Source organism: Micrasema longulum, unplaced genomic scaffold, assembly GCF_059751315.1.
Source record: "Micrasema longulum isolate JH-2025_06_02 unplaced genomic scaffold, ASM5975131v1 h1tg001259l, whole genome shotgun sequence".
Taxonomy (NCBI): domain Eukaryota; kingdom Metazoa; phylum Arthropoda; class Insecta; order Trichoptera; family Brachycentridae; genus Micrasema; species Micrasema longulum.
Genome location: NW_028278446.1, coordinates 379,086 through 402,909, shown reverse-complemented (window position 1 = coordinate 402,909; position 23,824 = coordinate 379,086). Strand labels below are relative to the sequence as shown.

At 31.3% G+C, this 23,824-nt stretch overlaps 1 protein-coding gene across 1 annotated transcript; it reads left to right on the top strand.

Moving 5' to 3' along the window:
- LOC148276214 (prostatic acid phosphatase-like) lies at positions 1 to 23,615 on the top strand. Its single transcript, XM_088234562.1, has 8 exons — positions 1 to 549; positions 5,773 to 5,871; positions 13,501 to 13,743; positions 15,251 to 15,436; positions 17,746 to 17,869; positions 21,425 to 21,642; positions 21,980 to 22,060; positions 23,321 to 23,615. The coding sequence occupies exons 1-8, from the start codon at positions 367 to 369 to the stop codon at positions 23,417 to 23,419; spliced, it is 1,233 nt and encodes a 410-aa protein (XP_088090688.1). The 5' UTR covers positions 1 to 366; the 3' UTR covers positions 23,420 to 23,615.
- The last annotated feature ends 209 nt before the right edge of the window (positions 23,616 to 23,824 follow it).

Sequence of the window (23,824 nt, the reverse complement as noted above, 5' to 3'; positions counted from 1 at the left end):
ATATCCGAGTGTGCGTTATACAGTTGACTCGCGGATTTCTGAACGCGTTTATTAGTGGTACTTTATTGCTTAAATAATCCAGAGAATTGCATGCAAACACCTTGAATTGGATTGAGATAAGTGTGGCATCGGGTAGATATTTGGGTTTATCTTGACGAAATCGCCGTAGCTAGATAGCGGAACGCGAACGTTTAGTACTATCGACTGTCGAGGCGTATTGGAACGTTGAACGTTCAGTATCGAGTAGTGAAACGACGCGCGTCCGACGCCTTCCGGCCGCGTATTAGTTATCTCCTCAAGAAAACATCAATAGATGATAATCGCGACGCCTTGGTCAGTCTTCCAGTCCGTGAATGTATAAATAGGATGCCATGGCTGGCGGTCGGGCAGAAGGCGCCAGGTTGCGTGAAGAAGAAGATGAGGTATTTTTTGGTGTTTGCATTCGTGGCTGTGTTGGCGGGGACAGGCGTGGTGTTGGCCCGCACTCCCCACTCCGGTGACGAAGCCCACGCTGAAGACAGCGGGAAGGAACTGAGGCTGGTTCATGTGGTAAGTTCGATTTGCCGCGCTTTCAAATTCAAACTGAGTTCCGTTCTTTATCCGTTTATTTTCTACTATAGTAAATAAGTAAGTACTTACGAGTATAAAATAATTTCTAGGTTATTTTAATGCAAATATTATTAGTTCTATTTGTTATCTTTGCGGTTAAGTTCTTTACACATACATACTTATTCGTAGAGTTGTATTCGAACATAATTGTATTCAAAGTCATTATACATCGAAGACGCAAGTCAAAATACCATTTTTACGTTACTGAAAAAAAAAAATTTCAAAACAATTGCGTAGGTATTCAAAATGACATTAATATAAAAATTATTCATTTTGCTTGTGGCTTGAAACATGTTAGACCAAGGATCGGCAAACTACGGCCCCCGAGCCAACTCCGGCCCCCTGCCTATTTTCAATCTGGCCCGGAAGCTAATATTATACATCTATTCATTTTTTATTTTATATATGAAGTTTACACGTAATTTTTATTCAAGTAGGTACGTGTTTCGAAGTACAGATCAGTATTAACAGATAGCCATTTGTAATAAATTTGAATGGTGGTGAATTACGTCGGCTTCGTGATGTAGTGATCAGCGCATTTTCCTACCATGCAAGAGGTGTCGGGTTCGATTCCCGACATGGTTGACATAAAATATTTATTTAAAAAGGCGTTTTTACACTAGAATATTTCATAGTCCCTGGACTGGCACCTGAAGCGTAAGACTGATCATCTTACCTTCGTGTATTTTTTAAATCAAGACACGCTGCGATTGGTTTACCAATGCAGTGCCCTATGCGCCATAAGGTGCGAAAAGGGAATGATGATGATGATGATGATGAATTGCGAACTTCTATCTATTTACATTATTCTCATAAATACCTAACGCTTATTATTTTGAGGTTTTTTAAATGTGCATAAGTTTGGGACTATATTATTTTTTGCTTATGGCCGAATAAAAATAAAGTAATATGTAAATAGGTTACTTTCTTATAATTTACCCAAATATTTCAAATTTAGAGCCATTTCCAACAAGTAAATAACTCACTATTTGAAAATGGGAAACAAGATGGGGTAGAGTCGAGTTCGAACGTCGGACCTATGATCCGTGGGGGCCGCAACAATATCCACGAGACCTCAACCCGATATAATAATAATTTTTATTTTTTATTTTTACCTGTATACATTTTTCACAATCCTCCCATTTAAAAAAAAGTTTGCTGACCCCTGATAACATTTACGGGCAGCATTACACCACATAAAACATTTTTTATGTTGAAAATTGTAATTAAATATTTATTTAAAGGTTAACAAAAATAAAATTTCAAATCGATCGAAACTGGGCAAAACTTTTTACACCATCTATATTAAATTTGTTTTGAACTGACATGTATGAATAATATCAATTAGTGAGTTATTTATCATTTTTACAAGTGATTGTATACAACTTGGTATAAGTAATACCTACGTAGGTATTACGTATGCAATACAAAATTGGTTTCCGTTTAGATGACAAAAAAGTCATATCTGCGTGGTATGTATTATATTTGTATTATTTACCACCATTTGTCGTTAAAATTATGCATACAATAATTAGGTAATTCTTACGTATGTCAAAAAATATTAGAGTTAGTTTGAAAACGAATTTAATATGGAGAACGTATACGTATATCGTGGTTTTACAGGTAAAAGTGACCATTTGCAAAAATGACGAAATTGAGATTATTGACTTTTTGACATCGTATTAGCATAATGCTTGACTGGTAAAAATGCCAAGATTGTAAATTATGTGACCATTTGATAGAAGCTCACAGATTTTTGACAAGTAAAACTGACCAACACACATGGTCACTTTTATTAGTAAATTTAAGATCCGAAGAATTGACTAAGAAACAGTTAGTCAATTTTACTTGTAGGTAGATGTCACCAGTGCAGAGTTAGTTAGAGTTAGTAGTTAGTAAGTCAGTATACGTTTTGTATTTGACAGAAACGGTTTTTTTTAAAGAAGTTCATTAATAAAAAAAATTCTTTCGATTATTACGTAACACTTTTTAATTATTTGTTCTTTTTCATTTATTTTGTATTTCTATGTTTATTTAACCTTTATAAATAAAAAAAAATGGATTATTAAAATAAAAAAACCCCAAAAACATAATTTATAATTATAAAATAAAATAAAATAAAATACTACCTCCCTTAAAGAACGAAACAAAAATGATTATCTGCAAAATTTCATATCAAATTTTACAGATAAAATTGACTAAGGTGTTCAATTTTTTTATATAAAAGTAATAATGTTTTTTAAATTTGTTTATACTTTACATAAAAGTTGAAAGTACCCTACATATAATGTAAAAAACCAACCACCTACTTACAAAATCTGATCTTTGAAAAGCAATCGAACTCTAGAAAAACACTAAAATGGCTCCCCATTGATTTTGTCACTTGGTCAATTTCTCTTGTATGCTTACGATGTATAAATTATAACACAGAAATTTTCTAGCTAGCCGGGACCTGAAAAAACGAGCTCTATACTTTAAAAAAAGTTAAATTTAAATATCCATAATAATATTGGCAACGGAAATTTTAAATGCCATAAGGAACATTAATTGTTCGAGAGAGGCAAGAGAAAATTATAAAAAAATGTGTTTCTTGTTTTACTTATAATTTATTTGATTTATTTATACACACGCACAGTAGGCATTAAAATACTGTATATAGCATAATCGAGAAAAAAGGAGCCAAGATGAATAAAAAAAATGCAATAAATACAGATAATAAAGTTAAAAGAATATAGACAAAACCATTGATTTAATATATTATATTAAGGAAGAGATTAAACAAAATTGGACCAGTTAAAAATGGGTATATAATTTTAATTAAATGTTATCTATGTCAAACCCTTATTTGCATCTGATGGTGCATAGGGTACTGCATTGCGATGGCTCATAAGGCACAGCATTGAACTTAGATGCAGCGTTTCTTGATAGTTGATCACACGTAGGCGAAGAGATCAGTCTTATGCGCCAGGTGCTAGTATAGGGGCAGTGAGAATTTTAAGTGTAAAACTATATTTAAAATAAATATATCATGACGAACTTCCCAGGAATCATACCGGAGTCCGAAAGCTCCAATTACTACAATACGAGGCGGACTATTCTTCACTCGATTTCACCTTTCAGGTTTTTACACACTGAATAGATAATACATTTTACGTAAGAGTAGCCATCGTGTCGAAAACATGAATGTATTCTAAACTTAACATAATTCTATTTTATATCTGTCCGGACACAGGTAAATAAATGTTTACATAACGTGAAAAACATTTTACAGTAAAATACGATATTTTCATATTTTTAACAAACACTAGAAAGTGCATTTTTTTAAATTCTCTGCTGCCTTTTTTGAACAATTAATACTTCGACGCCGACTCCGCGACGGCAATATTGTGTATGGTGACTTCCAAGAATTTCTCACCAATTAATAGTTGGGGAAAATGATTTTAACTTCTCCATAGTCACGGAGAATTTAAAATTAATACAAATTGCGAGTCCCGGTGATAGAACTTAAATTCATCAATTATTCGTAATTTTATACTAGAAAGTAATGTATTCCCTGCTTGGCTTAGAACGGGGTTTTTTTATATTTTTATTTTTTTTTATTATCAATAAAACAAATAATACAAAAAGTACATATTATACTCCCAGAAGTTATTAAAGAAACTCATTTGGGACCTTACATAAGAAAAAACATTTTTTTGACAATACATAATTTTTTTGACAGTACATATCAATACATCCGAAATAGACAGAAAAAAATATTGTAAAAGAAACATAAAACACCATCTATATAAATTACATCAATAATTATCACAATCAAAAAGATTTAAGAAATATTTTTTAATTGCGACACTTCTGGATTTTTTATTCAATATTTCGTGTTTTAGCTCATCGGGCCGTTTATTATATTCGGAATTGCCAATATTTTCCAAGGACCTTATTATATTCGGAATGGCCAATATTTTCCAAGGACCTACTGCCGAACTTTGTTGAGCGAAACTTAGACACATGAAGATTCCCTGAGTAACGCGTATTGTAATTCTGAATATCATGACCAAATGCGTATTTTAAATTTGAGTGAGCACAAAAGTTTATGATACGAGTATTTAAAATAGTATTAGTTACGTTATGCAGTGGCATTACCTTGGAAGGAAATATCTTTGTTTGTCGGTAGATATAGTTCTCTTATTAGCCGAGGAGTTACATGAACAAAAATATAGTATATTACAAAATTTAAATACACGTAAATCATATAATAAAAAAATAAATGCATTTAATTGTGTTAAATTGGCTAAATTGGTTTAATATATCGACCGGTTTCAGAACATAGAAGTCAAAACTAGCCCTTGTCAAAATCACAAAGTTAGCGCTCCAAATATTATTTTTATGCATATTATATTTCTTAAATTACTTTAAATATCTATATGAGAAATATTAATTTTGGAAATCACCCCATAATTAAGGAATCATCATATTTCTTTATGCATGATAATTATATTTTAAAGCAATAAGTCAAATCTGTATGGCTTGAAAATCCCGAAAAGTCTAATTAAAATTAATACGAAAAAACTAAAAATGCGAATAAATATTTTAAACTTTATTAGCTTCAATAAATAAAAAAAAACTTTGTTTTTAAACACTAATTTTTATTTTTCACCGACCGGTTTCAAAGCAAACAAGCTTCTTCGTCAAGGTTTACGTAACTAATGAATTGATTCCTTTTTAAAATATTTTTCATGTTCACTAAATACTACACGTGGACCTAATAAATAAAGTCGTTTTTTTCTTTACACGGGTGGTAATTTTATATCATTATTTTCGAAGTAAGACAGGAGCTATTAGCTTCGTTGGCTTTATTAAATTTAACTTTAATCTAACCTTTTTTAGCTTTATTAGCTTCATCATCTGAGGCTTTAATTTTTTTTTATTTTATGAAGTTAAACGGATTTCAAAAAGATTTTCTTTCAACGTGGCTTAATTAATATGTTATGTAGTTATATTTTGATTGGGGTACTTAGTATACAGAAATAATTTTAATATTCTATATGTCGTGACCTAGTATATGAACAATAGTTAGTTTTATTTCCTTTTATCTTTCATTTGTTTTCTTTAACACACGTAAAATGTATTTTAGGAAAAAAGGTTACAAATTTAATGTTTTTTCAGTTATTCCGTCATGGACAAAGGACACCAGCAGACACCTACCCAAATGATATCTACGTGAACCACACATTCGAACCGTTTGGATGGGGCCAGCTTACCAATGTAAGATATTTTTACTATTTATTTTATATTTGGATTTATTGTGTTATTGATAATACATGTTTTCAAAATTGCATTTTTTAAAATACTTTTATTTATTTTTTTATTTTTTTATTTTTTTATTTTTATTTTATTCAGAAAACATACAGTCATACAAAATAAGTATTAAAAACAACAATTTTTTAACGTAAAAAGACCAATTAAGTTTTCATAAATTATGCAAAAGATATAAACATGAAATGTGACAAAAAAATAAATAAGAATTTCAAGTGAGAAAATAATAATTGTTGACATTTGCGTTTTCCATGGAAGTAATAAATTAAAATAATTAAAAATACCGAATGTACACTCCGAGCCATCCACGCACACACATGAACGCACATATAAAACATACACAAACATATACATTACATGCGGCACATATACATAGCATAAACTACTCAAGATGCACATTCAGCAACTATCCCAAATAATCGACTCCATGAAGAAATTTTCAGTACAAATGCAACGTGCAGTTAAAAATGTCTACATCAATACCGAGTCCATTATAATTTCTACAGGTACGTCTAATGAATGAATTCGAGGTATAATTGTTTTTACAAGTTGGTACATAAAAAAGGGAATTTAATCTGATATAGCGAAGAGGACAACGGAAACCAATATTTTGTAAAAGATACGGCGAATCAACTATATTATTGAGAATTTTGAAAAGAAAAATTAAATCACGTGTAAGGCGCCTTTTTTGTAGCGATTCTATATTAAAATTAATCAAAGATGCGCCATAATCATTTTCAATGTTGCCAAAACGATATTCCAGGCTCCTTATAAATTTCTTTTGAATGTTTTCAATTTGATTAATATATACATTATACTGAGGAGACCATACTAATGAAGCGAATTCGAGTTGACTACGCACATAAGTATAGTAAAGAAGTTTGAATGTATTTGGTGATGAGAATGGTTTGGAGATTCGTAAGATAAACCCTTTTTTATAGAAACAATTTTTAAAAAATATGCCATTTGCAATATATATAAAATGGTCACGTGTCTTCTAGTAGGAAAAAAGAACAATATCTATTTGGCAAATCAAATAGAATACATTAAGAAAAATAAAAATAGTACTTACTAGTATTTTGATTGTGTATTTGTGAACTAGATACGTTAAAATAGAGATTCAAGTCAAATTGTTTTATTTATTTATATAACACACAATAAATATACATATAAGGGCAGGCATATTGCCTTAAGGCAATTTCTTCCTACCTACCCAAACCGTTCAGTTTGAGAAAATTACAAGTACATGGACATATTGAATCTTATGATTTTATACAGAATTAAACTATTTTTTTTTTTAATTAACACTATTCTATGAAGAGAGGAGAGGGGATGGGAAGAAAAGAAGAAGAATAAAGGAACAATTTAAATATTTATATAGTGACATTTCAATCTTGACTTAAATGTAAATAAAGATGGGCGTCTCTAACATTAGTGGGTAGATTATTCCACAATCGAGCAGCTACTACTGTGAAAGAGGAGGCAAGAAAATGAAAATGTATTAAAAGGGTTCTCTCGTTACTAGAACGAAGAGATAGTCAGTGTTGTGATAAGAGGTTGGAAAAGCTCTCTCAGATAAACAAGCGAAGTGGGATTTTTAAATTTTTTGTGAAGAAGTGATAGAATGTGAATGTTTCTTCCATGCCTGATAGCTAGTGTAGTTGCGCGCGATATTCGGTTATGTGGTCGAATTTGCGAAGATCAAAGATATAAAGTATACAAACATTCTGCAATCTTTACAACTTATCAAGTAATTCAGAGTTAATAACATACATCTGCATAGTCTAGGAGTGGAAGAAGTAAGCTCTGGACTAATGTTTGCTTAACATTAGTTGGCAAAAAATCTGTAATCTTTTAAGTGAGTACAAACTGCTATAAAGTGTAAACTTTCGTCTCGTAAGTCGTAAGACTAACTTCGTTAACCTATATTAATGTTATTAATGATTTTTTTTAGAGTCTTTATTCAATAAAATATACATATTATTACATTATAATACATTATAAAGAAAACAAAGTATTAAGATATATTTTGTCCCGATAAACTATTCAATAATAGTTTGTCATCGGGTGCTCAGACATTAGTTTTAATTAATAATCAAATAAGAAGAGTACAGACATAATACTGTATACGTATAAAATAATAAACATAAAATTAGTTTAAAGATTTTTTTTTTTTTTAAGTAAGAAAATAGAGTAAAATAATACAATTAAAGTTAAAGAATAGTAATTCACTTAAATATATTTTAAATATAAGAAAAAAAAATAATAGACACATATATAAATAGTGTGTGCTCATAAATGTAATCAAAACAAGATTAAAAAATAAATTAAACAAGGTAAAGTAAATCTAGAATTTCAATTCATATCTACAGAAAAAAAAAAAAAAAAAAAAATTAGTAAGAAAATTAAAACTACATATTAAAATTAAGATCTAACATTTTACATTTGTAAATGAAATAAGAAAGTAAGAAAGTAATAAAAGAAAAGAAAAGGTTAACTCAAGAAAATAACAAAAATGTAATTAATGAGGGATAATTTTTTTTTTTTTTTCAAAAAATGTATATATGTAAAAAAATAATAATAAGTAAAAAATATTAAAAAATTTAAAAAATGTATTACATAAATATTACATAAATAATAAATCAATATAGGAACCTTTTATCTACTAATGATATTAATGATATTAATGATAATACCTTAGTTTTGACTGAAGTCATGAATGTAATTTCAAATTGACGGTTGAATGTTTTAGTTTGCAGGCGGATAAAATTTTACAACCTATTCAAATAATAAAAAGTCCTGTAGAATTAAAAACATTTCCTCCACTTCTGGGTTCAAACCTCGCACATTCTCTACCCAATGAGCTAAACAATCCATTACTTCTACCATTAATGAATATCCATTGTCATGATTACAGAAACTCCCCATTAGCTCATTGTACAAAACAGACTGTCTGACTTTTGTCATGTTTTTATTTGATTTTTAGTATTTTTTATCTTCTCTCTTGGTGGATGAAATACTCTTATAAACGTTTACTGTGAATAATTTGATTCGTCGCTTTTTATAGCGTAAGTTGCCAACTGCAAAACTGGCCTACCTAGACAAGCCTTTAAAATAATATTAGCTAAGCGGTTTAATCCTTTTCAAATCTTGTGTGGCTGTGGTGTAACAACGAATCTACATAGGATACAAGACTTGATACATTCCACTTATTTACTTAAATGATGAAGCTGTATTTTTGTAATCTTCAAATGAACACTTGCTCACTGAATTTGGAAAGTAAAATTTGTATGAATATGTTGGATTGTAATAGAAAAAACATTTATCCTTGTTATGCGAAGAATGAATGAAAGTCATGGCAATACCATAATAAATCTGTTTTACTGTATAAGAAAGAGCACGAGAATAGAATTTATCAGAAGCAATGTAGAGACGCTGTTATGTGGCCGTTGTTTATGTAAAAGAGACAAAAACAAAAGCGGAAACTCGTTAAATTAGTCGGTTATTGGTAGTAAGCGGAAGTGCACGCTAGTTATATGACCGGCGTATTCATGATTTTGCTATAACAGGCGCAAATTAAGTTATATTATTTATAAATTATGGAGAACCAATTATTAAACAATATGTGTATATTTTTTTTAAATCTCTGAATTTCAGAATATTCTGTCTTTTGCTTGAGGTGACACGATGTTACATCAATGCGTGTAAACATTTTTGTAGTACAGCCTTTTAAAAGTTAAACGATTAATAAGCAAATACTCGTATTTCAAAATATAAAAAAAACAGTTGTTATTTTTGATAAATCAAGTTTTTTTTTTTTTTTTTAACATATTTATGTTTCTTTTGATATATATTTATGGTTTTTTAGTACAAAATTTTGACCAGTCTGTTTATTGGTAAGCTGGAAGATATTGCTTTTAGCAATAAGTCCGATAAAGTACTTATTCTTTGTACTTGAAGTTTTAAATAAATAAATAAAATATGTACATATATTATTTATGGTTTTAATATTTCGATTTAATTTTTTTTGTAACTGCGGCTTTAATCCAATTTATTTATTGAGAATAAATTACTGTTGCTGGCCTTGAACTTCCAAGCATTTTGCTATCTGTTTGAACTTGATATTGAACTGTTCACAGAATGTCAAACACGTAAGTGGTTATCTCGAATCGTGTCTGGTTCTGGTTATCTTTCTTCGTGTTTAGATTTTTTATGACAGTTATAATTATGCACATAAATCCGATTAATTTTATTGTAATTTTAAAATCTTCGTAAAAAAACTAATCACTCTATGGATGTTCATTAAAATGTTTATTTTATCGCTTGTTCATTGACATTGTGATATTTACGAGTATAAATTTACATTTTTATGGCAATCGACAAATTTATTTACAAATAACAACAACCAAGCCAGTAAATAAGTTATAAACGAAATCATCTTATCAATTCTATTATTTTAACGTGGAAATGATTATAAATAAGAATACTGTATGAATTATTGTCACTTATCAATTGCCGAGTAGCGGGTAATACATGAAATGAAAAAGTACTTACTTAATTATACAGGTTTATTAACAAGTAATAATAACTATTAACAGTTGAAAAAATAATATTTTTATTATCGTTTTTATTTATTTATTTATTGACACTTTATATACATATACAATAAATATACATATAAGGGCGGGCATATTGCCTTAAGGCAATTTCTTCCTACCTACCCAAACCGTTCTGTTTGAGAAAATTATAAATACATGGACATATTGAATCTTACAATTTTATACAAAAATTAAAAGCAAAGATTAAAAAAAATATATATATATGTATAAAAAAAAATAACACTTTACTATGAAGAGAGGAGAGGGGATGGGAAGGAAAGAAGAAGGATAAAGGAACAATTTAAATATTTAGATAGTGACATTTCAATCTCGACTTAAATGTAAATAAAGAAGGGGCGTCTCTTACATTAGTGGGTAGATTATTCCACAATCGAGCGGCTACTACTGTGAAAGAGGAGGCAAAAAAATTAGAGCGATGACAGGGTATTAAAAGGGTTCTATCGTTACTAGAACGAAGAGATAGTCCGTGTTGTGAAAGAGGTTGGATGAGCTCTCTCAGATAAACAGGCGAAGTGGGATTATTTAAAATATTGTGAAGAAGTGATAGAATGTGAATGTTTCTTCTATGCCTGATACTGAGCCAGTGTAGTTGCGTTGGTACTTAGTCTTAAATTAAATTAAATTGCAAACAAGTGATGTGCAGAAGCCAGCCAAAAATGTTCTGTGTTGCAATACGTCACTGTAGGTACTCGTACAATGAGGAAGCTAGCGGTTTTTTATATATATATATTTTTTTAATAGACTATCCAACTAAGCAAAAACAAAATGTTTTTATTTCTACGCACCTTTCGTACTATCAGCGCTATGAATTTTTAAAGTTTGTTATTTTGAAATTACTCCGCCCGTGACGTCACAAGTTCTAGTCGAAAAGCTCTGCTGATTGGTGGGTGAAACCGAAAATCTATCACAATACTAGCATTGGTTGATTCGTAAGAACTTGTGACGTCGTTCAAAGTAGTTCCTATTCATTAAAATATTTTTAATTATTTTTTTCTTTCGTTTTCGAGAACCGTCGCGTACAATTACTACTCTAATGAGGAATTTCAGTGGTTTTTTCAATATTTTTATTTGTTAAAAGACTCTAGAACTAAGCCAAAAAAGTTTTTTTTCAATTTTTTGTATATCGTATTATCAGCGCTACAATTTTTCAAAGTATTGTATTCCTGAAATAACTCCGTGTGTGACGTCAGAGGTTTATTTCCGCTTATTCTCATTCAGTTCTTCCCATTGGTTCAGAAACGACAAGCATACCGGAAATCTTCCTTAGTTCTCATATCATAGATTGATTCATATGAACCAGGGACGTCATTCAAAGTAGTGCGTTTTTATTAATTAAAATAATTTATATAGTTTATCATTGTTTTCGTACATTTTCAAGAAACTTTGCTTTACAATTTAATGCTCTAATTTTTACCCCGCGCAAGAAAACATTTTTGTATCTAATTTCCCGTAGGGCGTTGAACGTTGGCGTGAAGTTCCTCATTAGCATTTGACTGATAAGAAAAGTCTTCTTGTTTTATACGTTTTCACTTTAACCTCTTCCAGCTTTTGGGAGCTCTTTTATTTGATTTTTAATATTTTGAATACATATTTTTTTAAATGTTCAAAATATTTAACCTTTAACCCTAAGTTTACCTCAACATAGCCCCAGTAAAAGTTTTCTCATCAGCAGAGTGGTTTCAGGCTGGAATGACTTGCTAAACATGGTTGCCCAGTTATCCATTCAACGATGGTCAACAAATTAAAAAAACAACAATATTTTGACGTATTGGATTTTATCCCTTAGGCCAGCGGCTTCCAACCTTTATGCTACTACGCCTCCCCAAAAAAATATTTTTTTCGCGCCTCCCTATCATTTAAAAAATATATATTTATAGTAATATAGACACGTTTAAATAATAAAAAACTTCATTAAAACAAAAAAAACTGTAAATTAGAATCAACAACAACAACAACAACAACGACAAACCGTCACGCCGTTTCCCCGTAGGGGTAGGCAGAGAGGATAGAACGCCATAACACTCTCTATCTTGGCATACAGACCTCGGTTCCTCTACATTCATACATCTTCTCATGCACGCACGCCGATTATTCCTACTTTTGACATGTCCATCTTCAAGTATTTGATGGACTTGGTCGTGCCATGTCTTTCTCGGTCTTCCTCGTTTTCTGCATCCTTCAACATTTGCATCGTAGATCCTTTTAGCCGTTCTTTCGCTGTCCATTCGCTCCACATGTCCAAACCAACGCAGCACCCCTTTCTTGATTCTGTCAATTATGAATGTCTCAGCCTTACACACTTCCCGGATCTCGACATTTGTGCACCTATCATACATCGTTTTACCACACATTCGCCTGAGGGATCGCATTTCGACAGCATTTAACCTACTTTCATCATTATTTTTCCAATTCCATACTTCGCTCCCATACATTAGAGTTGGAACTAGAACTCCGTTGTTAACTGCTAGTTTAGCCTCCTGCGATAAACATTTGTTTGCCAAAGTAGATTTTAGTGCAAATTAAATTAAAGTAAATTAGAATCAACTGAATAATAACAAGGTTATGTTATACTTGTAAAATATACGTTCATGTATATTTATTTCGGAGGATGGTACATAATATAAAAATTAATTGCGAGGGTTGTTGTTTGGCACAAAGTTTATCAAATCTTGGGAGCAATGTGGAGAGTGCCACTCGTATCTCTTTTTCGACTACTAACGTGGCTCGATATTTTTTTTTCATTGCAGCCAGTACCGACTAGCCCTCTAGTGCCATAATCTAGCGAGAAAATACAGGAATACTTTTGTATGCAGGAAAAAAAAAGTTGGAAAAAAAGTCAGACTGCGTTTTATTCACCGGCTCTAAATACACCAATTGCAATCGATGATTATTCAGTACATTTCATATTTATCTTCTTACCCCGATCTCCAGGTTAATACCTATGTTTTTCGATTACTAGGTGGGCAGGAAAGACCAGTACGATACGGGGGTATTCCTGCGCAAGAGGTTCGACTCCTTCCTGGGCGACCTGTACTCGGCCGACGCCGTGTACGCCCAAGCCACCCAGTCTGACCGCACCCAGATGAGCTGCGCCCTCACCCTGGCGGGCATGTGGCCCCCTCGCAAGACCGGCCTGGACTGGAACCCGGAGCTCAACTGGTCCCCGATTCCCATCAAGTACCAGAACCTGGATGAGGACACAGTAAGTTCATTTATTTTTACTCTCCGGGCTTGAAAGGTTAACTAGTGATGTTAAAATGTAGCCGGTTATTACAATCGAATAAATAGTACTCTCGTAATCGAAATGTTAGATTATTTACGAATTTAAAATATTCGATTATATTTGCATGAAAAATATTTGACGATAGTCATAATAGAATATTTCAATTATTTATTAATTGTATTATCGGATTATTTTCATAATCAGATTATTTGATTATTTTCGAAGGCTTATTCGAGTACATGTTTTAGTACCTAGGTTATTTGTTTTATTCGTAATCGAATATTGATCGATTATTTTATTATCAAATATTGTTCAAATGTTTTATTTATCGAAGTATTAATATTTTTTGTGGTCAAATTATTTGATTAAATTTTTTTCTAACGATGTAGGTAGAATACAGAAAAAAGAATCATTTGAAAGATTCTATACTTGTAATAGTTTTATTTTTATTTTTTCGCTATGGGCGTCCGTTTTAATAACCGACGTATCAATTGAATATTTTTATGAACTGTTAAGAATCACACATTTTAATATTTCAATTAACACATTACAGACCTCTTAAGCGAAATAATTAATGGGTTAATAATAATTATTCAACGTTTGAAATAAGGTTTTAAGCTTAGTATTACGTTATCATATGAGGGCATTGGAAGCAAAAATAGCCAACTCCCGTTTTGGTGTTTTCGAGAAAAATAACAAAAACTGCTACACTAATGCCAAAGAGTATATGTTAGAAATGTTATTTTCACTTAACTTAAACTTTACGATACTAATAAATTCGCTTAAATAGAAACACGAATTAAAAAAACTTTCTCAATATTTGTATGGCACAGCCATTTTAAAAATTTAAATCTCAAGCCTGTCGTTGGTCGAATAAAATGGCTGATGGATATTGCTGTTTGCTTCCAAATACTATTTTTAAATCATCGGAAGAATAATTTTAAACTACATTTGCAGCTCAACTCATGATTTTTATAAAAATAAAGTTGATAAACTACAGAATGACATCATAACCAAAAAAAATATGTTTTTGGACGTTGCAATCTTTGCTTCTAATGCCCTCATATTATCTTAATACTTACATGTTTATTTGATTTTATGAGGTTTCTCTATAATACAAATAATTTAAAAACAAAACAACCATAAAAGTATTTGTATACATGTATTTTAAACTGTCAAAAGTTTACAGCCTACACCTACCATCCTTATATATAGTGTAAATAAAATAATATTAAGAAAAAGTCCTCTAAAGAATTTCGTTAAAGTTGCATATAAAAAAAGTTGTAGATAACTCATAAGTACGAGATGTTGATAACGAACTTTTTTAAAGGATCAAAATTTGGCTGCAGCATATTTCAGAACAGGTTATCCTAGTGAGAAAGATTCCTAAATTAAATTTGTACAAGTATAAGAATACGAGTAAAAATGCAATCATAATGTTTTTCCATTTTGTATGTGTAAAAAAATATTTATGTATTTTTTGCAGCTTCTCTTAGCCCGCAAAAACTGCGCCAGGTATTTTGAGGAAAGGGAAAATGCCTTTAAAGCCCCCGAAATTCAGAAGCTGTTCAAGGATAATGAAAAGCTTTTCAAGGAACTTACTGAGCTCACAGGAATGAAAGTCGAGTCTCCTGAGGATATCCAGAACTTGTACAGTACACTGAAAGCCGAGGTAAACTAGTGAATACATATATTTTTTAAAAGTTTTTGTAGAATAAAACGATACAAAAAAAAACTTAACATTCTACAATCCTTCTTAAAACAGCTTATTCTAGCAAAGATGACTCTAAAATCAACTACTATACAATTTTAAAAATTTTAATGAAAAAATGAAAAAAAAAAAATGTTTAATGAAAAATGTATGTCATCAAATGTTTAATGAAAAATGTATGCTTGTATTACTAGTAATGACTTGGGACTTAGGATATAGAGATTTTGGTATTATTTATGTTTTCTCTGGATATTCATTGTTTACCTTTAAGACTGAAAAAGCACACATTATGATAAAACTGTAAATACTTTTAAATATCATTATAAAATACATAATTTACTGCCTTAGAACGGGGAAGCTTTCCCTAGTTAGGCAGTTTAGATGAACCAACAGCAAAAATAAAAAATATGTATGCTTACTTTTACTACTGAATTAATTTGTTGTATAAATAATTACTTGTATATTGCTGTAATAAATATGTAAAATAATAAATAAAAAAAAACAATATGCAATGAATTCTTGGATTGATGTGTCTATTGAACTCACTCCTGCTGACAAGCCGGTTTCGCGGTTTAGTCAGTTTCATTGTTTTTCCTTTTATATGTTCTGTTCATGTTTACCATCTTAAATTATTTTTTTTTGATGAATAAATTTTGCAAAAACCGTAGATTTTAAAGTTTTACTATTAACTCTAACTATTACTGGTAGTTTGTTATTGTTTCAGTAACAAATTGATTAAGATGCACCATTTTGTTTAAGATATAAAAAATACCTAAATTTTTCAAAAATAATGTTTATTACTTTAAAATCACATAATAAACAGATAAGAAACATTATTTATTTATTTATTAAATATATACGGCCTAAGCCAATTACAACAGTTACATGAAGAAACATAAATGCAAGAAACTGAATAAAAAGAACATAAAACTAATTAGCAAAGACGAACAAGGGCAAAACAATAATAGTATACAATATATTCAAAAAACGAAAGACCAAAAACTTTGAGCTAAACCATGCCAATCCAACTTCACCCCTCTGTTTAGTCGCGAAGAGATCTACGAAAAGCCGGAAGATCTATCCCAAAAAATTCCAAGTCGTGTGATGAATTGACTAATCTACACATTCTGGACATTGGGGCATAAAAACCAAAGTTGCTCTTAGAAGATTTTATAAATAGCAGATTTTGACTTCTGGTGACACGGTTGGGAACATGAAAAGAAATTGATTGCAACAGAGATGGGACATCACTTAAAGCATTAAGTATTTTGGAAATGCATATAAGGTCCATCTCTGTTCTACGTCTCTCCAATGAAGATAGATTTAGAGATTGCTCTATTTCAAAATAAAAATAATTGCCCCTTTGTAATCCGAGCAACCATGCCACTTTTCTTAAAAAACGGTGTTGGACAGACTCGATATTATAAATCAAATATAAATTATTTTAGTTACCAATGTAATTACCAACATAGGAACAAAAACATGTTTTTCTTGACAAGGAAAGCTACCTTGACAAGAAATGTTTTGTCTGTGCTTTGCCTAAAATATAATAATCTTAAGTACTTTTATTAAAACTTTTTTATATGAATAATAAGTATTTGTATATAATACGTTAAGAATTTATTTATTTAGAAAAGCGGTACCTACCTAATACGATTTTAAAATGATTTGAATTAAGACTTAAACCTGCCAATGGTCATAAGCCCTGTAAATGCCTAAACTTCCATATTCCTTTCTCAAAAATGTTTTCCCTCTCTGTTGCAACAAATTTAGCTAGATCTAAAATGGTTCATTATTTTATCAAATTTGTCCTAAGTTCCAAATAAGTTCTGTCATGCACATAAAGCTATTTAAAAAAATAGACAGATGTCGCTGCTCACTCCTACTTGAGCCTCGATGTGAAAATAATTATTATTTTACCATACCGAATACATACATTGAATTTAGTTTTTAAAAAATTACGTGCAATTTTTAATTTACGCCCAACGGTATCAGGCAAATGTGGTTGGTACATAGCAAAAACTGAAACATATTAAGATCAAGGATATACACGAGTAAATTAAAGCAATAAAATATTAAACAGAAAAAACAAATCAATCAAGGTAATCATCATTTTAATTGACAATAATGTATATTTAAGACAAATGGCGTGATAGCACGATGAAAGATTAAAAAAAAATTTTTTTTCTTTATTTTCTTTACTATCCCACATGGATAATTCAAAGTTTCTTCGAACTTTTTTTTTTATGAACTGTTCAATTCCGATTTAGGAAGGTGTAGGCCTCACTCTGCCCAAGTGGACCGCTGAGTACTACCCCGAAAAACTTCTCCCCCTTACTGAAGAGAGCTTTATTCTGAACGCTTATAATTCTGAGCTGAAGAGACTGAAAGGAGGTGAGAATTTCAATTTCTTAATAATTAAAAAAATATTCCATTTCCATTTTAATTAAAAAACATCCGATTTCAAAATGCAGTGTCTTTACAATATTTTCCTTATTTGTAGACGATAATAATTCTAATAGAATCCCAGCTGTATAAAAAAATGTTTCAATAGAAATCTTTAAATACACAAAATAAATTTCTTGTTAGAATAGATAACTTACTTAAGTTTAAAGCGCTAAATAAGCAAAGTTGATCTTGTAGTAATAAAAAATATCTTTTTTTTTCACTCTTTAATGTTATAGTAACCAAACCAAAACGTTTAATGTGTGTAAATAATGTTCGGATTAATGCACTGCGCTATATATCGACTGTAAATAAATGACTAATTGTCTGATGCAACATGAAGTGAATTTCGCGGGTGAGTTTTTAAAGATTCGAGGCGGGTAGGTAAACAAAGATTTTTTTATGAAAAATTCGCAGGTGTCATGTAAAACTGTAAAGGCCATGAAGGATAAATACCAAAACAGATTTTAATATTAACATGCACCGTGGCGCAGTTAGTTAGACGGCCAACTGTGAAACTGGCGTCACGGGTTCGATTTCCGCCAGTTGAAAGAAAAAAATTTAAAGAATGCTTTTTTCTCTATTGGTGTTGTGATGTATTTTTCATGACTTCCTTTCATTTCTTTCCTTTCCCACATGCTGAAAAGCCTCTAAAATTGAGATTAAGCTATCTATACCTTTAAAAAAACCTGAACGATAATTTGTAAAAATGTATTCAATATTGTGTGATATTCATAAATCCGACATCCATGAGTGTTTGATCATATTGTGCTGCTTAGAATTCTGAGAAGAGAGGTAAAAGAAAAATAACTTAGTCTTAAAAATAACATTGTTTTTTTAATACTAGAAAAGGAATTAAACACACCAATAGCATAATAACGAACTTGTTTGATCGTCTAACCAAACAGGTGATACAGATCATAATTTTATTTATAATTCGTACCTGGGTAATTCTTCAGTAAGAAATCTGCATTTAGCAAACAAAGTATTTTCTTTTGTTTGTCTATTTAAATATTCTGTTGCAATAATTTGAATGGTTCACATTTCACAAACATCGTTTGACTCATGTTCAATTAGATTTCTACACACGCTTTTAAAATATTATTAATTAAATTATGTGTCAATGTAAATATCATATGCCTTCTGTAAACTGATTGTTGCAATGTACATAGAAATGTAGCATAGATTTTTTTATAAATTTTGAAACGTCTAATTCAAAAGACTAAAATTGCCAAATGATACGCCACGAGAACGCAAATAGCCTTTATATATTCAATAAGTTATTGAAAAACACATTTCATCTTGTAACAAAACGTCTACTTGCTATAAAACATGACAATCCAATTGCAATTTCAAAATAACGTACATTATTATTAATATTGCGTAATAGTATTATCGAAAATACATGGGTTTAGCGTATCCTTTTTAAACAACCTTTTGTTTTTTATTTTTGATTTTACCACGGGTAAAGCACCTGTAAATTGTAAATAAGTATTAAAAAAATTTAAAAAGTTATCTTGAAATATCTCTGTTATTTAAATACGAAACTTATCGGCAATTTTTTCCAAAAAAATCATAGCGCCGATACATAAAAAATGTTTTCTGGCTTAGTTTAATAGTCTATTACCAAATAAAAAAATACCACTGAACTTCCTCCTAAAGTTGTGTGACATGGAGTATGCAGACGATGCAGTTCTTTTTGAAAAGTCTGTTGGTGATTTTCTGGAAATTGTTGACAAACTGCAGGAAAACTCGACTCGTCTGGGTCTTAGTATTAATACAAAAAAGACTCATATAATTTGCAACAAATCCTGTCCTGACCCTGATCAGCCTTTCTATTCTCTAATAATGGACAGGATTGAGAAAGTTGACAGCTCTAAATACTTAGGAGTTCACATAACTGAGGATAGAAGCACGCACAAAGAGCTCGCAATCCGCCCAGGAATTGCTGGAGCAACTTTAACATGATGCGTGTTGTCTGGAACTCTAGTCTATACTCGGTCAAAACGAAATGCCGATTATTCAATTCTTGTATAATGCCAGTACTCCTATTTGGGTGCGAATATTAGCACCTCACCAAAGCTCAAAACACCAAACTTATGAGTTTTGAGATTAAGTACTTGAGAAGAATATTAGGTATAAGGTTGTTCGATTTTATAACTAACATTGAAGTCCTGGAACGGACGCAGCAGCCTCCTATAACGAGCGTCTTGAGGATGCGACGGTGGACCTGGCTTGGACACGTGCTGCGCATGCCTCAGGAAAACATAAACCCAAGTTGCCTCTTTTTTAAACCTGCGGGCTTATGCCGTTCTGGAAGGCCGTCGATGACGATCTTTCGACTTTATTCGGCGGAACTAATGGGGGCTGGATTGACGTGGGAAGAGGTGAAAATGCTGGCTGGTGATAGGGTCTCCTGGAGGCAACTGGTGATGTCCACATGTTCCACTTAGAAGCGGATGTGGAAAAGAAGAAAGAAGAAGAATTTGAAAATAATTTGAAAAATTTTGAAAATTTCCTCCGTGACTAGTAATTACGTAGCGCATTGTGTCTATTCAATTTTTGGCTTCTTTTTCCATACATCCGACGTTATTTCGGAAACGATGCGTGTTATATTGACTTCCAATGCTTTAAGAATAGTTTAGTTTGTTTCCATGGACATAGACCATAGACTTAACGTAGCCCCATAGGAAATTATCCACTGGCGTCAAATCAAAGCATCACGGAGGCTTACAAGAACATTTCTGGAAATAATGTCGACAAACTTATCAATAGTAAATTGGTTTCACAAAGAGCCCCATACATTTGGCGAACTGAATTCTGACGTTGAAAGTAAATTTCCATCATTTGCAAGCGTTCTTCTAGTGAAAGGCGTTTTATGAATAATTTGAATTATGTCATACCCAAAACCCGTACGACTTTTGCTCAGAGACATCTCTCATTTATCGCACCGAGAGTGTTCAATATTTTGGAAGAACGCATTAAGCTCTCAAGGACAAAAATTATTTTCAAGAAATGAGTTAAGAACTGGATTTTCCTTAGTGGGAGAAATTTGAGTAGGAAACTCCTCGATGATTTTCCAAATGCTCGAGTTTACTGTTTACCATATTGATGTGCCATATATATGTTTTTAAAAATATTTTTTATAATTATTTTTTATGTTTCTAATCCTATATTTGTGGTGATATACTCATGTGTCTGTGTCATATAATTGCTCATCCCATCTCAACACAGGACTTTTAGCCCCATGGAGTTGGGACTTATTGTCTCAAATAATGTATAATAACCTTATGTATGTAAATAAATAAATTAATTTTAATATTTTTACAGTGCAAAAATAATCTAAAATGCATTATTACCGATTGAATGTTCTATCACGACAAAAAAAGCACGTTACTAAGGAATGAGTTGAATACAATTGAGTGCGTATTAGAGTCAAAGCGGAAGAATTAAAATTCGGAAATGTAATATTCGTACGTATTTAATTTTTTTTTTCTCCCTCAGGTCCTCTTGTGAAGAAGCTGATTTCTGACTGGACTGCCAAGGCCGCGGGAACGCTCTCTCCCAAGGGCAGGAAGATCTTCGTATACGCAGGTCATGACTCTACCATCTCCAACCTTCTGCTGGCTCTGGGCGCCTGGGACAAGCAGGTCCCCGGCTACGGTATCATGATCATCTTCGAGTTGTACGAGGATGTTAAGACCAAGGAATTCGGCGTTGAGGTAAAACATGAATTATAAGTTTCCCGAAAACATAAAAAATCAAATACCAAACTTTGTTTTCATGTTACTAATATTATTACAATTTTGTAAGGTATCCAAAATAAAATACTTTTATTGGATTTAATTCTACTTTTATTTTATTGAATGTTAAAGAATGTATTTAAAATGAAGAATTTTTTAATATTAAGATTAAGGGTGTGCAATTATTATTAATTTTTGCCAGTTGCGAGAAAAAAAAAACTATATGGCCATACTGCTACGTAATAACAACTCAAAATATTTTCAAGTATCATGCTGTTTTATTGAACTATGTATTTTAAATGTCTTTTTTTTCTAGTTCTTCCTTCGCAATTCTACGACCGTTCCCCCATACCCCCTGACCATCCCCGGGTGCACACACCATTGTCCACTGACCAAGGTATTCAAAATATTCAATCAGAAAAATGTATTCGATAGCCCTTACTATTATCAAACACAAATAGCTCCCCTACATACCACTCCACAACACGATATAACAATGTAATCGTGTCTTTAGAATACTGGTAGGTAGTGGAACATTAACATTAGAGCGATATGCGTATTACAGTGAAAAGTTACCGGATATATCTTTAATTGTCTATAAAATGAAATGGAATTTCCTGTATGAAAAATGGAATATTCATGTAGATTTTGCTAAACACGTTCAGGGCCTCGATTACAATGGGAAGTAATCATTTATCTTCAATTTTATCCACAAAGTAATAATAAGTTTTTGTATGAAATGCAGAATATGGATACATTTTTTTCTTCCAAACATGTTCAATTGAACTTAGTTATACAGAAAGCAGCCAGCGATAGAAAGGTGAAACTGAAATAATAGCCATTTTATGAAAAGAGTGAATTATAAAATCTATACAATAGTTTGATTATTTTTGACTTTAACAAACGATAAACAATGAACACATAAGTTTTTTTATATATTACAAACAAGAATCTTATTGTGTATTTGACCAGTTTAAAATTTTTTTAAAGTACCATAAGATTTTTCTAGTTTTGTTCTGTGTTTTCTGCGAATTGAGAAATGCCGTTTTTGTGATTGACACCTTTTTCCGGAGGTGATTAATACAGTTTTTTTAATGTGAAAGCGGTCTGGCTGTTTTTAGCAGAACATAGAATCGAACTTACTGCACCCGATAACACCAATATCTCATTTTTCTGAAATTGTGGACTGGCTGCTTTCTGCATAACTACGTTCAATTATAGGTTACCGACGAAGATACTTTAAACGTTTATGCAAATATACTCATTTTCGTACACAAATATCGGTTTTTCTTTATAGACAGTCGAAGATAACTCTGTTGACTTCCTATTGTAATCGGGGCCCAGCTTATAATAAAGATACTTCAATTTTTCATACAAATGTACACTTTTTTGCAGGGAAACTCGATTTTACTTCAGAGATGATGGTTTATTTTCAATTGGGGTCCAATGGAAAGTAAATTTAGGATTTTTTATATTATTTTTCTTAAATTTTCTATTAATGCGTTCATTTGTGATGTGACTTGAGGTTTTACCAAACAAATTCGTAAAAATAAAATCAAAGTCATTTGACTGTATTTGTTACAAATAGTTTACAAAAACGGGAAATAGAATTCTATCGACGATAATAATATTATATATGTGTTGTTACTCTTTCCAGTTGGTGGAGCTGACCAAGAACGCTGTACCCGCAGTGTGGTCCGGAGACTGCAAGACCAAGGATCCGAACTACGTTGCTCCTGAAGCTGGTGGTCCTTAAACCTTTAGCCAGAGATATCCTCAAGTCACCAGTCACCAGTCACCAGTCACCAATCATCTTCTTGTCCATAGTTCATATTGAACTCGTTATTCCATTCGACGTGCCTTGTTACACTTACTTAGATCTGATATCAAAATCTGAACTAAAATTATAAGTACATTGATATAAATATATATATGTATTGTTTATTTTTTTATTTGGTGTTTTATTAATTTCTTTAAAGTAACAAAAGTAAATTTGTATCCTTTAACATCATCATCAGGTGGTGAATAGCGCACTACATTCGAAAACTAAATGCAGCATATTACATGAATCATCTGTAACTTGAAGGTAAAGTGATCAGTCTTACGCTTCAAGTTCCAGTTCTGGAACAATGAAATATTTCAGTGCAGTGAAAGCACTCTC

What these genes read in the sequence shown, in the direction of transcription:
- LOC148276214 (XM_088234562.1), top strand. Translation starts at nt 367, where the DNA reads ATGCCATGGCTGGCGGTCGGGCAGAAGGCGCCAGGTTGCGTGAAGAAG. An exon ending in GATGGGGCCAGCTTACCAAT is followed by an intron (nt 5,872 to 13,500) that starts GTAAGATATTTT and finishes TTCGATTACTAG; the next exon opens with GTGGGCAGGAAAGACCAGTA. An exon ending in GCTGAAGAGACTGAAAGGAG is followed by an intron (nt 17,870 to 21,424) that starts GTGAGAATTTCA and finishes TTTCTCCCTCAG; the next exon opens with GTCCTCTTGTGAAGAAGCTG.